Consider the following 18,690-nt stretch of genomic DNA (forward strand, 5'->3'; position numbering starts at 1 on the left):
GGTCACCTTAACAGCCTCACTCACAGATAACATCTTTTGAGCGTATTTACGGATCTCGCTTCCCTTGAAGTGTCAGTTGCGGTTACGTTTTTACACTTGCACTGACCCCAGAGGGTGAAGTCGGCCTTGAAGTGGAGGATCCTGAGCCATCTGCATGTCCCAACGCATCCTGCGCTCATCCCTCAGGTTATGCAGCTCGACCCATTGTCACTAAATCCCTCCATTGTCCTCCGTCCTTCGCCTCTAGGAAAGGGATTAAGGTAAAGAATTGCAAATTGAACGAGTATTTTGGTAATTCAAGTTTTTTTGGGGATTATCCAAACCAATTACTGCACGAATGACAATAACGTGAAGGAGGCGGCACTGAAGACACGAGTCGCTCTTAATAACGTCGCCATGGAAATTCACGGACAATTTTGAATACAGTATTCGCCATTTTGTATCTCTTAGGTCAGATTCACACGGGCGCATTTGCACACAAAAAATGTACTTGCGCAATACACTGAATATAGAGCTAATTGATTTCAATGGCTTCGTTGCCATGCGCGTATTTTTCCTGCGTATTTCGGTCACGCAAAAAAAAAATGCATCATTAGAAAGTCCTATTGACTTTTGCAATAAATAAAAAATTGCGCAATTTTATTGCAGGCGGCAGCGATGCGAGATTATTCCAAAATCATAGCTGCTGCTCAAAAATCGTGGGAACATAGCCGTGATTTTGCCACGGTTTTCTTGCGGAAAAACCACGGTCGCCCGTGGGAAACTAGCCTTAGAGCGTGGTGCTGGACTCATTTTTGTGGCCCAATTTCTAGATCTTCTAGTAAACAATAAAGAATTGTATTTTTTTGCCCAACGGGCTTTATTGCTAGAGTGTGTATATTTATATATATATATATATATATATATATATATATATATTTTATTATTATTATCTATTGACACGTATAGAGCCATTTTATTAAACTTTTTGGAGACTCTTCCTACATTAGGATGGCATGTACACAGTGTGGCGCACAGAGACACCTAGTGTCAGCTCAGGGTACTGCAGGAGGATTTGGACCCAACTAAAATGAGTCAACCAAGTCCTCCCCGTAGAGCCAAGGTCTGTTCTTGATTTGGGGGCGGTATTGGCTGTTCTACCCAGACCCCCAAATATGACTGACGGGGCAGCTGGGACTGTTTAACTTGCAGAAAGGAAGACCGCTCACAAGGTTGGGCAGCTTTTAAGAAACGCTTTGATATTTGCAGGGGAGTAGAAATACTTGCGGGGGTCTTTAGTAAACAAAGAACTAAATACGTCTTCACTGGTGACGCGCAGAATTAGGACGCGGCTGCGGTGAGAAGCGGCTCAGCTGGAGGTTCACATACATCTGTATTTCAGTTGTAACATTTTTGCAGCTACAAGGCGAGAAATGAGGCGGCGCCAGGAGACCGCAATAACTGTTAATGTACACCGCAACACTGCCTACACTGCTATCAATGAGTGCCCTTCTTCAGTCGAATATTGGTAGTGGGGTCCTATTCAAGTAATCACTATATGACACCCATCTACTAGTTGCCTTATAATACAAAATCTGGTCAGTTTGGCGTAGAGTGACAGCCGCTCCCCCGAACGGAAGAGCCCGTCTATTATAACCATATTATCTAATAGGCATCTGGACAGAGGTGAGATGACGACTACATATGGTGCGTCACAGCCTACAGACTATAGAAATGGGCTACATCTACCTAGATGCAAGCAGGACAATAGCGCCATTGTAACAGTAAATATGGCAGCAGCGAGATAGACCACATTTATGCAAAAATGGAGTCAAACTACATTAAAGTGGTGTTCCCACATCTTTGCCGAACATGGGAGGATAGAAACAGCCGCGCGCGGCTTGGCCACACGGCATCCGTAATTCCTGTGGATACGCCATAAACGTCTGCGATGGGAATACCCCTTTAAGGTGCGTTCACACGGTGTGCAAACGCTGCGGTTTCGCTGCTGAATTAGTGTTACGGTACAGTGAGGCCGGTGTCACACGGGCGTATGTGCATTTGCGCTGCATTTTTGCGGAATGTGCCTGTGTTTTTGTGTGTGTTTCGGCGTATTTTACCGTACTTTTTGCACGCAACGATGCTCTCGGTCTTTAAAATGGCCAATTAGTTAAAGGAGTTCAAGATGTGTTCTTCTCCTACACATCTACACTGGAAAATAGGGCACGCTGCCTATTGTTTGGCGCAACCAAATTGCACACACAAAATACGCGCATCTGAACGAATAGGTAAGAAATATTAGGCATACTTACCAATTTTTTTATAGCGAAAAGAGAGACAATTTTCACGGTACACAAGGAACGAAGCACAATTTTTTTCACTGCTAAGCAGAGCCCCTTTTATGCCAAGCCACACCCTTTGTGTCCCCTCATAGTAATAGTGCCTGCTATTGACCCTCTCACACTAATAGTGCCCCCTAGTGTCACAGGGATAGTGCTACCTGCCCCCCCCCCCCAGGTGAAATGCCTCCCCTTCAGTGATAATGCCACCTGCCCCCCATTGTAAAAATGCCTCCACCCGCCCCAGCTCCAGTAATAATACCGCGTACCCCCTCAGTAATAACGCCACTCAATGCTCCACTCAATAATAATGCTCCTCGTGCCACCCTCAGTAATAAAGTCCTCACTCAGGACTCACAGCTAAGGCCAGTGATTAAGTTCTGTGATCGTGTGCTAGATGTCTGCCCAGATGTAAGCGGGGCACAGATGTGCCATTGGTGAGTGAAGGGGCAGGGGTGTAGCTAAAGGCTCATGGACCCAGGTGCAAAAGTTTATCTTAGGGCCACCCAACTTCTCTCAAAGCAGGACAGAGGGGTGTGGTTAGGGGCGGGGCTTATGACATATAATTTTACCTCCGGTGTTATAAATAGTACAGCGCTGGTTCAAAACAAAGACAGGGAGCAAATTCTGCAGCATTTCTGTATCCAAAAACCAGTCAAAATCCGTACCATTTTTGTGGACTTCGACTGGAAATCAGCTGCGTATCTTCAGCTGATTTCATACTACGCGGCGCTCCCCCTCAACTCCTCCGAAGCCTTTCCGCTGTCAGCGCTCCCCAACTTCCGATTCCCAGCAGCCTGTAGCGGCATCACCAGACCAGGCCACTGGGAACCAGAAGCTGTGGAGTGCTGACAGTGGGAAGCCCTCGGAGGAGGTGAGGGGGAGCGCTGCTGCGTAAGTGTAGCTGATTTCTAATCAAAATCTCCACCAATGGTACAGATTTTGACTGTTCTTTTAGGTGCAGAATTTGCTGCGGAAATTTATGCTGTGGACATTCCGCAGCATTTCTGCCATGTGTTAACATACCCTAAGTGAGTTTGAGGTATGCTGCCACATAAGATGCCTCAGTAGTAATAGTGTCCCCTATACCAGCCACAGCAATAATAGTGACCCCTACAGTACCCCAGTAGTATTAGTGCTCTCCTATACCAGCCGCAGCAATAACAGTGCCCCACCCCCACAGTAGCCCCAGCAATAGTAGAGACCCCCCACAGAAGCCCCAGCAATAGTAGAGACCCCCCACAGAAGCCCCAGCAATAGTAGAGACCCCCCACAGAAGCCCCAGCAATAGTAGAGACCCCCCACAGAAGCCCCAGCAATAGTAGAGACCCCCCACAGAAGCCCCAGCAATAGTAGAGACCCCCCACAGAAGCCCCAGCAATAGTAGAGACCCCCCACAGAAGCCCCAGCAATAGTAGAGACCCCCCACAGAAGCCCCAGCAATAGTAGAGACCCCCCACAGAAGCCCCAGCAATAGTAGAGACCCCCCACAGAAGCCCCAGCAATAGTAGAGACCCCCCACAGAAGCCCCAGCAATAGTAGAGACCCCCACAGAAGCCCCAGCAATAGTAGAGATCCCCACAGAAGCCCCAGCAATAGTAGAGATCCCCACAGAAGCCCCAGCAATAGTAGAGATCCCCACAGAAGCCCCAGCAATAGTAGAGATCCCCACAGAAGCCCCAGCAATAGTAGAGATCCCCACAGAAGCCCCAGCAATAGTAGAGATCCCCACAGAAGCCCCAGCAATAGTAGAGATCCCCACAGAAGCCCCAGCAATAGTAGAGATCCCCACAGAAGCCCCAGCAATAGTAGAGATCCCCACAGAAGCCCCAGCAATAGTAGAGATCCCCACAGAAGCCCCAGCATTAGTAGAAATCCCCACAGAAGCCCCAGCAATAGTGAAATCCCCACAGAAGCCCCAGCAATAGTAGAAATCCCCACAGAAGCCCAGCAATAGTAGAAATCCCCACAGAAGCCCCAGCAATAGTAGAGATCCCCACAGAAGCCCCAGCAATAGTAGAGACCCCCCACAGAAGCCCCAGCAATAGTAGAGACCCCCCACAGAAGCCCCAGCAATAGTAGAGACCCCCCACAGAAGCCCCAGCCATAGTAGAGACCCCCCACAGAAGCCCCAGCCATAGTAGAGACCCCCCACAGAAGCCCCAGCAATAGTAGAGACCCCCCACAGAAGCCCAGCAATAGTAGAGATCCCCACAGAAGCCCCAGCAATAGTAGAGATCCCCACAGAAGCCCAGCAATAGTAGAGATCCCCACAGAAGCCCAGCAATAGTAGAGATCCCCACAGAAGCCCAGCAATAGTAGAGATCCCCACAGAAGCCCCAGCAATAGTAGAGATCCCCACAGAAGCCCAGCAATAGTAGAGATCCCCACAGAAGCCCAGCAATAGTAGAGATCCCCACAGAAGCCCCAGCAATAGTAGAGATCCCCACAGAAGCCCCAGCGATAGTAGAGATCCCCACAGAAGCCCAAGCGATAGTAGAGATCCCCACAGAAGCCTAAGCGATAGTAGAGATCCCCACAGAAGCCTAAGCGATAGTAGAGATCCCCACAGAAGCCTAAGCGATAGTAGAGATCCCCACAGAAGCCTAAGCTATAGTAGAGATCCCCACAGAAGCCTTAGCAATAGTAGAGATCCCCACAGAAGCCTAAGCAATAGTAGAGATCCCCACAGAAGCCTAAGCAATAGTAGAGATCCCCACAGAAGCCTAAGCAATAGTAGAGATCCCCACAGAAGCCTAAGCAATAGTAGAGATCCCCACAGAAGCCTAAGCAATAGTAGAGATCCCCACAGAAGCCTAAGCAATAGTAGAGATCCCAACAGAAGCCTAAGCAATAGTAGAGATCCCCACAGAAGCCTAAGCAATAGTAGAGATCCCCACAGAAGCCCAAGCAATAGTAGAGATCCCCACAGAAGCCCAAGCAATAGTAGAGATCCCCACAGAAGCCCAAGCAATAGTAGAGATCCCCACAGAAGCCCAAGCAATAGTAGAGATCCCCACAGAAGCCCAAGCAATAGTAGAGATCCCCACAGAAGCCCAAGCAATAGTAGAGATCCCCACAGAAGCCCAAGCAATAGTAGAGATCCCCACAGAAGCCCAAGCAATAGTAGAGATCCCTACAGAAGCCCAAGCAATAGTAGAGAACCCCACAGAAGCCTCAGGAAGAGTAGAGACCCCCCACAGAAGCCTCAGCAATAGTAGAGACGCCCACAGACCTCCAGCAATAGCAGTGACCCCCACAGAAGCTCCCTCAATAGCAATGACCCCCACAGAAGCCCCCTCAATAGCAATGGCCCCCACAGAAGCCCCAGCAATAGCAATGACCCCCACAGAAGCCCCAGAAATAGTAGTGACCCTTACAGAAGCCCCAGCAATAGTAGTCACCCCCAACAGAAGCCCCAGCAATAGAAGAGACCCCCACAGAAGCCCCAGCAATAATAGTGACCTCCCCAGTGACCCATAGTATTAGCGCTCTCCCATACCAGCCCAAGCAATAACAGTGACCCCCCACAGAAGCTCCAGCAATAATAGTGACACCTCACAATACCACCAGCAATAATAGTGACACCCCACAAAAGCTCCAGCAATAGAAGAGACTCCCACAGAAGTCCCAACAATAATAGTGACCCCCACAGTACCCCAGTAGTATTAGCGCTCTCCTATACCAGCCCCAGCAATAACAGTAACCCCCCATAGTAGCCCCAGCAATAATAGTGACACCCCACAGAAGCCCCAGCAATAACAGTGACACCTCACAAAAGCCCCAGCAATAATAGTGACACCCCACAAAAGCCCCAGCAATAATAGTGACACCCCATAGAAGCCCCAGCAATAATAGTGACACCCCATAGAAGCCCCAGCAATAATAGTGACACCCCATAGAAGCCCCAGCAATAATAGTGACACCCCACAGAAGCCCCAGCAATAATAGTGACACCCCACAGAAGCCCCAGCAATAATAGTGACACCCCACAGAAGCCCCAGCAATAGTAGAGACCCCCACAGAAGCCCCAGCAATAGTAGAGATCCCACAGTAGCCCCAGTAGTAGTAGAGATCCCCACAGAAGCCCCAGCAATGTTAGAGACCCCCACAGAAGCCCAAGTAATAGTAGAGATGTCCACAGCAGTCTCAGCAATAGTAGAGACCCCCAGTGACCCATAGTATTAGCGCTCCCCTATACTAGCTCCAGCAATAGTAGTGACCCCCCCCCCCACAGTAGCCCCAGCAATAATAGTGACACCCCACAGAAGCCCCAGCAATTGTAGAGACCTCCACAGCAGCCCCAGCAATAGTAGAGACCCTCAACAGAAGCCTCGGCAATAGTAGAGACCCTCAACAGAAGCCCCAGCTTGAGGTATACTGCCACGTGCCAAGCGGCCTCAGTAGTAATAGTGTCCCCTATACCAGCCCCAGCCATATTAGTGATTTCCACAGTATCACAGTAGCATTAGCGCTCTCCTATACCATCCCCAACAATAACTGTGACCCCCACCCCACAGTAGCCCCAGCAATAATAGTGACACCTCACAGACGCCCCAACAACAATAGTGAACCCCCACAGAAGCCCAAGCAATAGTAGAGACCCCCACAAAAGCTCCAGCAATAGTAGTGACCTCCACACAAGCCCAAGCAATAGTAATGACCCCCACAGAAGCCACAGCAATAGTAGAGACCCCCACAGAAGCCCCAGCAATAGCAGAGATCCCCACAGTGACCCATAGTATTAGCTACTCTATACTAGCCCCAGCAATAAAAGTGACCCACACAGTATAGGTGCTCCCCTATACCAGCCCAGTGACCCATATACTTACCCTCCTCCTGGTCTTCATAGCGCTGACGAACCTCCCAGCACAGTTGCCAGTGGGCGAAAGTGTGTGTGCAGCATCACCTCCTGCCCTCTGTTCTCGTCTCCAATCTAGTGGAACCAAAAAGGAGAGCTGAGGGGAGGAGGATCCCGGATGTACACACTGCTACCAGTATGTGCATCCGGTCCACGGTGCTGCAGAGTGATTACCGGGCAGGGAGCTGCGGCACCTCGCTCGGTAATCACTTTAATGGTGACTAGACGTCACCAGAAAGTGGGACAAATACCTGTCCTGCTGGGGTCCCGGCAGAAGGCGGGACGCAGGGTCCCAAAGCAGGACTGTCCCGCCTAAATGAGGACGTCTGGTCACCTTACTCAACCCCTTTATACAGAGCAGTAACTTGAAGCTCCTGGGCCCCAATGCAAAACCTGTAACAGGGCCCCCAACTATAATGCTTTATTCATAGTACTGGGCTCCCTATATGGAGAGGAGAGGCCTTATGGGCCCCCTAAGGCTCCTGGGCCCGGGTGCAACCGCATCCCCTGTATTTACGCCAGTGGACAGGGGTAGCGAAAGGGATGAGCATAGGTTGTTTTATATTTTACTCCACTCCTGGCTGCTCATGCAGCACATGTCTTCGGGACAGCGGTGTAGTGGCCCAATATGTGTATCTGGGCCCTCCATAATTGTCTGGTATTCGTCTTCCATGTCTTCATTGTGGGTGCACTGTGGATCAGCCCTATTCTCATTTGCACAAGAAAGACTAGAAGCAATGGGATGAAACTGAAAGGGAGGAGACACAAATTACATATTAGAAAAACCTTTCTGACAGTGAGGGTGATCAATGAGTGGAACAGGTTACCACGGGAGGGGGTGAGTTCTCCTTCAATGGAAGTGTTCAAGTAAAGGCTGAAGAAATATCTGTCTGGGATGATTTAGTAAATCCTGCACTGAGCAGGGGGTTGGACCCGATGACCCTGGAGGTCCCTTCCAACTAGGACAAATGGGTCTGTCTGTCTGTCTTCTGGCCTCCTTCTGCTGCTAATGTCACGAATGTGAGAGAGAGGGAGCTAGCTACCTGTAGCCTGCAGGTACAGAAGATGGAAGAGGAAGGGAGGTGGTCTAGATGTTCGTGCCTAGACTCCGGACCCTGAACCAAGTGAGGAGGCGAGTCCACAGTGCAGTGTTTCAAACTAGATCCAGGTAATGGCACACCAGGCCTGGAGAGGGCCTGCCGATGCTTTGGTGAAGGTTGGCCTGCGTCCCTTTGAGGAGGAGAGACGTAGAGCCACCGTGACAAGTGTCCCTCTATGCCCGCCATCTCCTCAGCTGGGTCCCCGACGTCATTGCCTGTTGCAGGGCGACGGCCCCCAAAATCTGGAACTTTCCCGGTGAACCCAACTGGTTGGGAGACCTTATGTATTAAAAGGTTTTTACGGGACATATAAAGGTTAAATGGGCTTAAAGTTAAGAGAAATTGAATACTCACCTGTCCTTGCTGCAGCCTTGATGCCCACCACACAGAGCCCTGAAGAAGTATCAGGTGGCCATGTGCATGTGACTGCTTAGCCACTGCTTCAGTGGTGATTCTCCATGGCCACGGAACCTGCGAGTGGCTGAGCGGTCATGTGCACAATGAATGGCACGTGCCCGTCCGCAATTTGTCCTGGGTTCCATGTGGCGGGCAACGGGCTGCAGCATGCCCACGACCATTTAATGGATAGAACCTATATTAGTAATAAATTATACGGTAGGGAGGCATCCTGAGGGGAACACAGATGGAAATGGCATAAGAAAATGGGCAGAAATGTGGGCATCCAAAGTGTAATTCAAAGGGTTGAATAGATTTGGGTGGCTGATCTAATACAGTGGGCACAGAGGGTGATGCCGCCCATCAAATATAGTGGAGTTCAGTCTGGCCCACTATATTAGATGTGCAGCATCACCCTCTGTGCGCTGGCAGCGCTAGTTCAGTGGCGCAAACCAATTTAACCCTTTGAAAACACCAGTTAGGCTGTTTTCATACCTGAGGCGGAGCTCCGTTATAGGAGCCGGAATCCATCTGTCTTATGACGGATCCGAATAGCGCCGAACTGACCCCATTGACTATAATGCGGTCCGTTTGGTATCCGCTCTGCTGTCTAGCGTCATACTGGACAATAAGTGTTGCGTGCGGCGCTATATATTCTGGTATTTTGTGCCGGATCTCTGAACAGATGTCCAGCGCTGATGTGAACGCGGCCGTACTTATTCAAATCAGAAAAAATGTTCTTCTGCCCACTTTGATGCCAGTTTTCATGCCCAGAACCACTTTGGGCCAGGCTGACCTCCACTATATCTGATGCGCGGCATTGTGTGCTGGCAGTGTTAGTTCAGCGGCACGAACACATTTAACCCTTTGAATCAGTTTTCTGTGTGCACTTGTATGCCCATTTAGTCTGTAAGCCATTTTCAGAGCCTCTCTGGAATATAATTTATTATTAAAATAACTTCTCTACATTGATAGGCACAGAACAAAAACTAAAATAAATAGCAAATAAGAAACTGCTGAGGAGGAAACTAACTTCAGCTTCATACTTGACAGCAGTAAAATGTACTTCACAATCACCTACCCGGAACTGAAGAAGTCAGACAATTTTCCAGCCGGGCGCTCTTAAGGTGTGAGCACTTCCAGTTCCGCTGGCTCCGATAAGAGGGGTGAGACGCTCTCTAGTTGCTATGGTAACGGCAGTAGGGGCTAAATCAGGGACAGACAGAGAGCTATCAGCCTGCGCGGTGGATTATGGGAACGTTTGGGCGGGAAACGGCTAGCCAGAGACTGACCTCTAGGGTGCTGAGGGGAGGGGCGATGGAGGACGCAGGGCTGACTGAGGCCGTTGCTGCAGTCTTGTCCTATGTCAGTGTATATGGTGGAAGTGTAGTTTAACATCTTCATACTCAGAGCTTCCAACTACAGTATACCATATATGCAACTTTTCTATGCAGTCCTATGTAAAACACCACAGTAATAACTCTGAGGGCAGACAATGTAGTAAATGTTCCCTGCAGTCCTATGTAACACCCCAGATAAGGGATCCTGCCGACAGACGGATATTAGCTGCAGAATCCGCGGTAGACGTCCACACTGGATCCGCAGCAAATAGCGCCCTTAGCACGCTATGGGAAATCGATCCTTCACACCTGCGGAAACCAATTGCGCTTTCCATAAGTGGAAGAAAAATTGCAGCATGCGCAATTTTACACGGTTTCCACGCGGACAGCTCCCATTGAAGTCGATGGAAGCGGTCCGATCCGCGGCCCGTCCACAATTCACATCGTGGAAAGGTTGCGGATTCCGCGGGAAAAAAAAATCTGTACTGTGCATGTCCGCCGGTGAGCCGTGCGCACCGTCTGCGGTACAGAAGATAGCAAGCACACGCGAATGCTGCTATTCCCAGGGCCGGATGCCGCGTGCTGAATGGGGCCCTGCCGTCTGCAGGCAGCCTTTAGACAGCGTAGTAGAAGTGACACACAGTCCTATGTAACACCACAGATAAACCAGTAGATGTGACCTGCAGTCCTATGTAACATCACAGATAATGTAGTAGATAGTCCCTGCCCTCCTATGTAACATCACAGATAATGTAGATGTTACCTGCAGTCCTATGTAACATATTAGATCACATAGTAGATGTTCCCTGCAGTCCTATGTAACATCACAGATAACATAGTAGATGTGACTCGCACTCCTACGTAACATCACAGATAACACAGTAAATGTGACCTGCAGTCCTATGTAACAGCACGGCTAATGTACTAGATGTTCCCTGTAGTACTATGTAACACCCCAGATAACACAGTAGATGTTTCCTGCAGTCCTATGTAACAGCCCAGATAACCCAGTAGATGTTTCCTGCAGTCCTATTTAACACCCCAGATAACACCGTGATAACTGAGTACAAATAATGTAGTAGATGTCACCTGCAGTCCTATGTAACATCTCAAATAACACAGTGATAACAGATAATGTAGTAGATGTCACCTGCAGTCCTATGTAACATCCTAGATAACCCAGTAGATGTTCCGTGCATTCCTATGTAACACCTCAAATGATGTGGTAGATGTTCCCTGCAGTCCTATGTAACACCCCAGGTAAAAAAAAACATAAGCTGTTCCCTGCAGTCCTATGTAACACCCCAGATATCACAGATAAGGAGTATTAATGAATGGTTTTGGTCTGCAGGAATGGATGACGATGGCGTCCCGGAGGCGGCGTCAGCGCTGGAGGGGAGAAGGTTGGGAGTCTGGGGGCTTCTGCAGATCGCAGGATGTTCAGGACTGGCAGCATATTCAGTCTGGGCACTGGTGCTGATGCCCGGCTTCCGAAAAGTGCCACTGAAGTTACAGGTAAATGCGCTGAGCTGGTGACTTTAGCGCTATTCTCTGCGGTTACTGAGGCGCGGGGTCAGTGATGTCACCAGCTTCCAGTGATTTGATTGGCTGGTTTTATAGGATGGCGTTCTAGCCCCATTGTGTGATGGTATTTCTGTCTCTCATCTGCCTAGGTGCCCTATATGCCAGCCAGCGCCAGGCAAGTGGAGAATGTAATGACGCTGCTGAAAGGGCGTGCAGGAAAGATGGCGGACTTGGGCTCCGGGGACGGCAGAATCGTGAGCCCTCCACTTCTCATCATGTTGTGTAGTTGGGTTGATGTTGTCTCCATAGTGACCTCACTAATTGCCTGCAGGTACTGGAGGCCGCCAGGAGGGGGTTCCATCCTGCCGTGGGGTACGAGCTGAACCCGTGGCTGGTGCGCCTATCGTATTTCTACGCCTGGAGGTCCGGGTATCTCCGGAGGGTCACATACTTACGGGAGGACCTGTGGAAGGTAAGTCTGTGTGTAACATTACAGGGGTCACTGCGTTTATGATAAGATCTCTGCTTCCTGTCAGTGAGTGGAAACCCCTTGTTTACATCCCATAGCTGAAAACCCATCCTGACCGCATACTTCTCACAGCTGAGGGTTTGTTACACTTGTATCCAGTCCTCAGTAACAGACAGTCTGCATCCATCTCACCTGCACTGACACATTGTAACAAACTAGCAGGACAGCAGAGAGGTTTGTGCCGCTGATGTGTTTACCGAAGGCCGCATGCACACGGGCGGGTCGGACCCCACATGCGGGATTCAACCAGGTGCCCAGCCGGTGAACCCATGTGCCGACACATTCGCAGTACAGAGGCCGCCGCGCTGTTGCTATGGTGATGACACTGCTCCTGCGGCCATTCTGCAATGATGATTGCAGAATAGCCGCGGGACAGATGGCTTTCATTGACTTCCGGAGACAATTGTAACAGACTCTCAGCTGTGAGAAGTATTAGATTAGGATGGGTTCTCAACCTCTAGCTGTCAATAAGAATGTTCCCATCCACTGACAGCAAGCAGAGTTATTGATAATGGTGAGTATGTAAAACACAGAGCATAATCTGCCTTCCCCCTTTTGGCTCCCTTGTCAGCTCTCGACAAGGGGAGGGGGCGGGATGGGGCGAGGGCTAGTGTGCTAAGCTCATGCCCCCTCTCTGCCCCTTGTCAGCTGCCAGCAATGGAAGCTCCTGCCCCTCCCATTGCAAACAGCTGGCAAGGGGCGGAGAGAAGGGGGTGGGATTTTAGCAGAAGCTAAACTCCCTCCCACCTCCCTTGTCTGGCAGCTCCCATTGACTCCCATAGGAGTCGCCGCTGTATTCTGGCCAGGGCGATGGTTCTTGAACTATCCTTCCTGGCCGGCGTAACAGCGCCCGGCCAAAATGCTCTTGTATGCACCATCTTGGCCGGCTGGTGCTTTTACGCTGCGGTAATACCCCATGTAAACTGATGCATCAGATGGGCGGCGTATATCGGTGGGTGTGAAAGCGCAGCCAATATACACTCCTGTGAATAAGCCCTTAGGTAAGGACTCAATATTTAAGAATTGACCATTTTTCCCCTAGACTTCTGCACTTTGCCCTGACATGCTGGATGTCGGCTCCTGGGTAAAATCCTGACTGATGGCAACTAGGGATGAGCGAGCGTACTCGGAAAAGCACTACTCGCTCGAGTAATTTGCTTTATCCGAGTATCGCTGTGCTCGTCCCTGAAGATTCGGGTGCCGGCACGAAGCGGGGAGCTGCAGGGGAGAGCGGGGAGGAACGGAGGGGAGATCTTTCTCTCCCTCTCTCCCGCCCACTCTCCGCTGCTCCCCGCTGCGACTCACCTGTCAGCCGCAGCGGCACCCGAATCTTCAGGGACGAGCACAGCGATACTCGGATAAAGCAAATTACTCGAGCGAGTAGTGCTTATCCGAGTACGCTCGCTCATCTCTAATGGCAACCCTTTCTTACAATCTGGCCTAGGAACGAGGCCATGAGTGAAGAACGGGATGTAAGCCTCCTCCAAGAACAACCTCTGCCGACCATCCAGGAACAACCTGGTGATGAACGATGCTTCCTCCAGTAAGATGGAGTGCCATGTCTTAAGTAGGAAGTGATAATTATGTGGCTCGGTGAACACAATACTGACATTTGGGTCACCAGACAGAAAACTGCCCAGATCCCAATCTCATTGAGAACCTGCGGACAATCTTCAAAAACACAGAAATTGTGATAAACTGCAAGCACTGATTAGGAAGAAAGGGCCGTCATCACCCAGAAGCTGATATCCAGCATGCCAGGGGAAGTGCAGACGTCTTAGAATAAGGCCACTCCCACACACAGCGTTGTCAAAATGCCATTTTGATGACAGAATTTTGCCGAGATTTTACCACCGTTTTTGGACGCAGGTTATTGCGTCCAGACGCGCTTTCTAACGCACCTCGTCATTGTGATAGGTGAGGGGGTGCGTTAGAAAGCGCGAAAAAGCGGTAAAATAGAGCGGACAGCACTCGAAATAGTTTTCACCAAAAATAAAAACACCTGACAAGCTTGTCAAATTTTTTTCCCGAAAGTAGGCGTGTCTCACTTCTATCTCTGACACATTTACGAAGCCGTACTACAAGAAAGTGCTGCTACTAAATGAGGCATTTGGTTCACATTTTTGGTGCACGTTCGTTTTGGGGCATTTTTAGGCACAAATCCAAAAACATGAAGGCTGCCTGTCCAGGGGCGATGATCCGCGGGCGATTTATCACGCTCTGTAAGGCTTACTATGGAAAGTGCTAGCGATATTCCGCCTCGGCCGTGGACAGGGGGCGAACAGGGATTTTTTTTCTTGACCTCGTCCCCAATTTTTTGCTTTATTAGCATTATTTTGACAGTTGACTAATTATTTCATATTAGTAGATGATGTAGGCTAACATTTTTACAGCACAACATATTTCTGCACACAAACGGGCGTAATTTTGGCGTAGTGTAAATTGTGCCAAATTTAGAAGCCTGTACCCCATGTTGTAGATTTGGCGCAATTTAAGATTGTCACGTTCTAAAACAATTGGCACAAAATATCACAATGTTCATAAATAAGGGCCATTTACTCTTTGCCTAAACTTGATGTATGTGTTAAGAAAATGTTTAAAACTTATGAAATGCTTATAACCGTACTTCAGTAACCATAGAAATGTCTTCCAGACGAGCGCATTTCATTGGCTTCGTCACATGAGTGTATTTGTTCATGCAATCACAGGCTACGGTAGGTCCGCACAGCAGTGATCTCACCGATCCCCGCTGTCAGTCACAGCCGCCGCCCACTGCAGGATGGATCAGGCTCACTTCTGTGCCCATGCCATTCACAGGACGGAAGCGTACACCCTGTTGCGTTAACTACCAACCTGCCAGGCTGTAAACTTATGTCCTGTGATATTAAGGGGTTAAAAGCACAGTTTCCCGCCTCAAAGCCATTTTCGGGATGCGATATGGAAACCTGAGACAGAGAGCGTTGGGGCAGACCCTAAATTGTGTGTGAAAGCCTGTTACGACGTAGCTGTGGAATTCCATACCCTAACGTGTGCAAGACTTCTGGAGTTGCTGGTCCGGGGATTCAGTCGGATTTGAAGTTAGGCTGGAACTCCCTCCCCCTTCCCACTCCCCCCTTATATGGGGCAGTCTGCCTCGTGGGTGGTTTGATAAGACAGGCCTGTGTCAGCTGTCTGCCTTCCATCCTCTATATGTATGTAATAACTCCATGTCTTCCATGCAGGTAAGACTACACGACTGCAACAGCGTCTCCATATTTCTGGCCCCCAGCGTGGTAAGTGGCCGCTGCCTCCTGATCTCTTACTTCTCCTTTAGTAAATATTCCAGCCCTGCTTAAAGGGATTGTCTATGACATGGAAAAACGTGGCTGCCATTCTCTGAGAAACCTGTCCTAGAATGTGAGCAGGGCAGGTTGGTGAGAACCGCACTGTAGCACAATCTTTCCTGCATCACACGAACGCACATATCTGTATTTTTCGTGCGCAATATGATGTGAATACAACCCAGTGATTTCAATGGGTTCGTTCTCTTGGGCGTATTGTGTGCAAACATTTAGGCCACCTGCAGACAGGCGGAAATTCTGCAATCCTGGAAGCTGCCATAGGATTGCGTTAACAAGCGCAATCCTATGCAGACGGCCGCGCTAAATCTCGCGCGGCAAACAAACCGCGGCATGCTCTATTTCTGTGCGGGGCTTGCAGAGCCCCGCACAGAAACGTCACTCACCCGCCGCCGGCTCCGCTCTGCGCATGTTCCGACGCTCTCTGCAGACGCTCGGGTCGGGTCTCGCTGCGAGAATTCTGGCAGCCGGATCGACCCAGCTGTCTGCAGGCGGCCTTAGTTCTTGCCAAAAAAATATGCAGCGTGTTCTATTTTCCTGTGCAAGAAAATAGTGCATAGTGAACATAAGAAACCCCTCACGATTTATTTAGATCACAGCATGTAAAGGGTTCACAAAGGCAGCGCGCTCCCTCTGTGACGTGATAGGGCCCTGTGATGTAATTGCAGAGGGCCGATAGGTTGCCATGGATACTGGCGTCCCGGGTTGCCATTGCCTATTGTAAACAACAAGGCATTGTAGTACAGAAGTCCCACGAGGCATTATCATAGCAATCGTAGTTGCTATGGTTCAAGCTCCCTACAAATGTGAAAAAAGTTAAATAAAAATAGTGTAAAAAAAACACAAACAAAAAAACACATTTATGTGCATATTCTCATTTATATAACCAAAAAGTTTAAAAAAAGTAAAGGTTCCCACATTAGTTATCATCATATCTGTATGACCTGTACAATAAATTGAACGCATTATTTATCCTGCACAGCAACAACCGTGAAAAAAAACAAACAAAAACAGGGAGAATGCTTATTTTGTTCATTTTGCCTCCCAAAAACCGCAATAAAAGTGCTCAAAAAGCCATATGCAGCCCAAAATGGTGCGATTAACAACCACAGCTCATCACGCAAAAAACAAGCCCACAGAGCTCCGCCCATGGTGAAATAACAGCGTTGTGGGACTTTGAATGCAGCGATGGAAAAATAATTAGAATTGCTAAAAAAAAAAGTTTTTTTATTATGCAAAAGTGGAAAAACACCCGAAAAATTATGATAATTTTGGTAGCGACATAACCGTACCGACCTGCAGAAAAAATGTATCAGGTCACTTCTGCTGCATGATGAACGCAGAATTGATGTCTTTTCCCTCCCTATGGCTTTTGAGAAACGGAGATGAAAATCTCCAAAAAATCGTTGCGTCCTCATGGCCAAAAAAGGTTGTGTCATTAAGGGGTTAAATAGCAACTCCCAAATGTGCTGTTATCTGCACACAGACATGTTCCTGGACTTTCTACTGTAGATCAGTCAGAAGGCACAAGCTGCTGTCATCCTGTAGTGTGGAGGCTGTAGTCCACTACATTATGGAACTGCTACCTAAGCGATTGCCTCGCACATACCGGTCGGCTCAGCCGCTTCTTGCGTATGTTTATGGACTTATTTTATCATTGCGCACAGCTCACGTTGCTGGAGAACAAGATGCTGGCAGAGCTGCCCAACGATGCCCGGGTGGTGACTGGACGATTTCCTCTGCCCACATGGGTACCCAGTGACCTCATCGGAGAGGGCATAGACAGAGCCTGGGCCTATGATATTAGGACTGTACGGCAAGCTGTGACGTCCAAAGAGCAGGGCACGGAGGTGTGACCGCGGAAGACACCACAACTTCACATCTGCGGGTCTGACTGTCTATGGGGGTGTCGATCGCTGTCATTGGAAACAGCCAGCAAGCTTGTCATTACACACACTCCTGTAATGTGGGGGCAGGTATTTTGTCCTTAAAGGAATTGTCCAGGATTTGAAATGCATTTTCTTTCTTCCAAAAACAGCAGCACTCCTATCCATGACTTGGGTGTAGCATTGCACCGAAGCCCATGCACTCCAATGGAGCTGATTTGCACAACCCATGGACAGGCCCGGCACTGTTTCTGGTGTCGGGCCTGTCCAACCCCTTAAAAGTAGTGTCCTTTTAGACGAACCGATTCGCGTTTGAACGAGCGAGTGACGTCATCGTTGGCTCATTCAGCCTGTTCAAACAAGAAATGGTTCGGTCTTTTACATTCGCTGCATAGGTGATACGAGCGCTGTTTGAGCCGAACGATAAGTGAACGAGCCGACAATGATTGCTATGCCTGCATACAGTGAACGATCTCATTGGTCGTTGGCTGCACTTCGGCCGAATGATATCGCTCATTGATATTGATTTCACTCCTTTGAATGATTTTTTTGAACAATTACCGTTCCGGCTGAAAGTACCTGAATGCTTGAAGATTTCTGCACTGAAGGCTGCAAGATTATGAATGTAGCTCTGGAGGGTAATATAGGCTATAATATATTTTATGGATTGTAAAGAGGTTTATCTATTTTAGAGCATTTTATTAAAGACTTATAGAAGTTTACAATTTTTGGCATTTTAAAAAAGGTATACAATGCCTATGTAAAAGAAAAAAGTCTTCCGCGCTCGTGTGGTCAGACCGGCGAAAACCAATCTTCTAGATGTCCGTAGACATCAAACTTTTATTAAAACACTGAGCGACGCGTTTCAGCTGGATTTCTCAAGCTTGAGAAAGGCAATCCAGCCGAAACGCGTCGCTCAGTGTTTTAATAAAGGTTTGATGTTTACGGACATCTAGAAGATTGATTTTCGCCGGTCTGACCACACGAGCACGGAAGACTTTTTTCTTTTACATAGGCATTTTATTCTTCAAGCACCCATTCGGATCGCTTGGTCCTCGGGCGTCTCTCCTGACTGACGGATCGTAGATTAACCCTTTCCAATGCACTGACATCTAAAGACATTCTGATTGAAGCCTGTACAGCCCCAATGTCAGAAGAAGTCCGGCAGTGTATTCTTACTGTATGTTACTGGCTGCTCTGTTGTCGGGAGCCTCTCCATGTCTCACACAGCAGTATTGGCCCTAGCCAGCAGATGGCGCCATTGTATAATGGCAGAAAGAGAAAGCCCCCTAGGAAACCCTGAATCCAAAATTGGGTTAAAGACAACAGGTGCTGGTGGGTTTCCCCATCCAGGGTTATCCCATCGTGCACCAGGGGAGTCGTTACCTATAATTAGCT

The 18,690-nt window shown here is 48.9% G+C and overlaps 1 protein-coding gene across 1 annotated transcript; it reads left to right on the forward strand.

The window, feature by feature from the left end:
• The first annotated feature begins 9,792 nt into the window (after positions 1-9,792).
• Positions 9,793-18,079, forward strand: ANTKMT (adenine nucleotide translocase lysine methyltransferase). Its single transcript, XM_066576739.1, has 6 exons — positions 9,793-9,841; positions 11,367-11,530; positions 11,689-11,793; positions 11,871-12,011; positions 15,290-15,340; positions 17,074-18,079. Exons 2-6 carry the CDS (start codon positions 11,369-11,371, stop codon positions 17,260-17,262), a joined length of 648 nt encoding a protein of 215 aa, XP_066432836.1. The 5' UTR covers positions 9,793-9,841; positions 11,367-11,368; the 3' UTR covers positions 17,263-18,079.
• Positions 18,080-18,690: the final 611 nt, after the last annotated feature.

Source organism: Eleutherodactylus coqui, chromosome 8 (assembly GCF_035609145.1).
Source record: "Eleutherodactylus coqui strain aEleCoq1 chromosome 8, aEleCoq1.hap1, whole genome shotgun sequence".
In the NCBI taxonomy this organism is placed as follows: domain Eukaryota; kingdom Metazoa; phylum Chordata; class Amphibia; order Anura; family Eleutherodactylidae; genus Eleutherodactylus; species Eleutherodactylus coqui.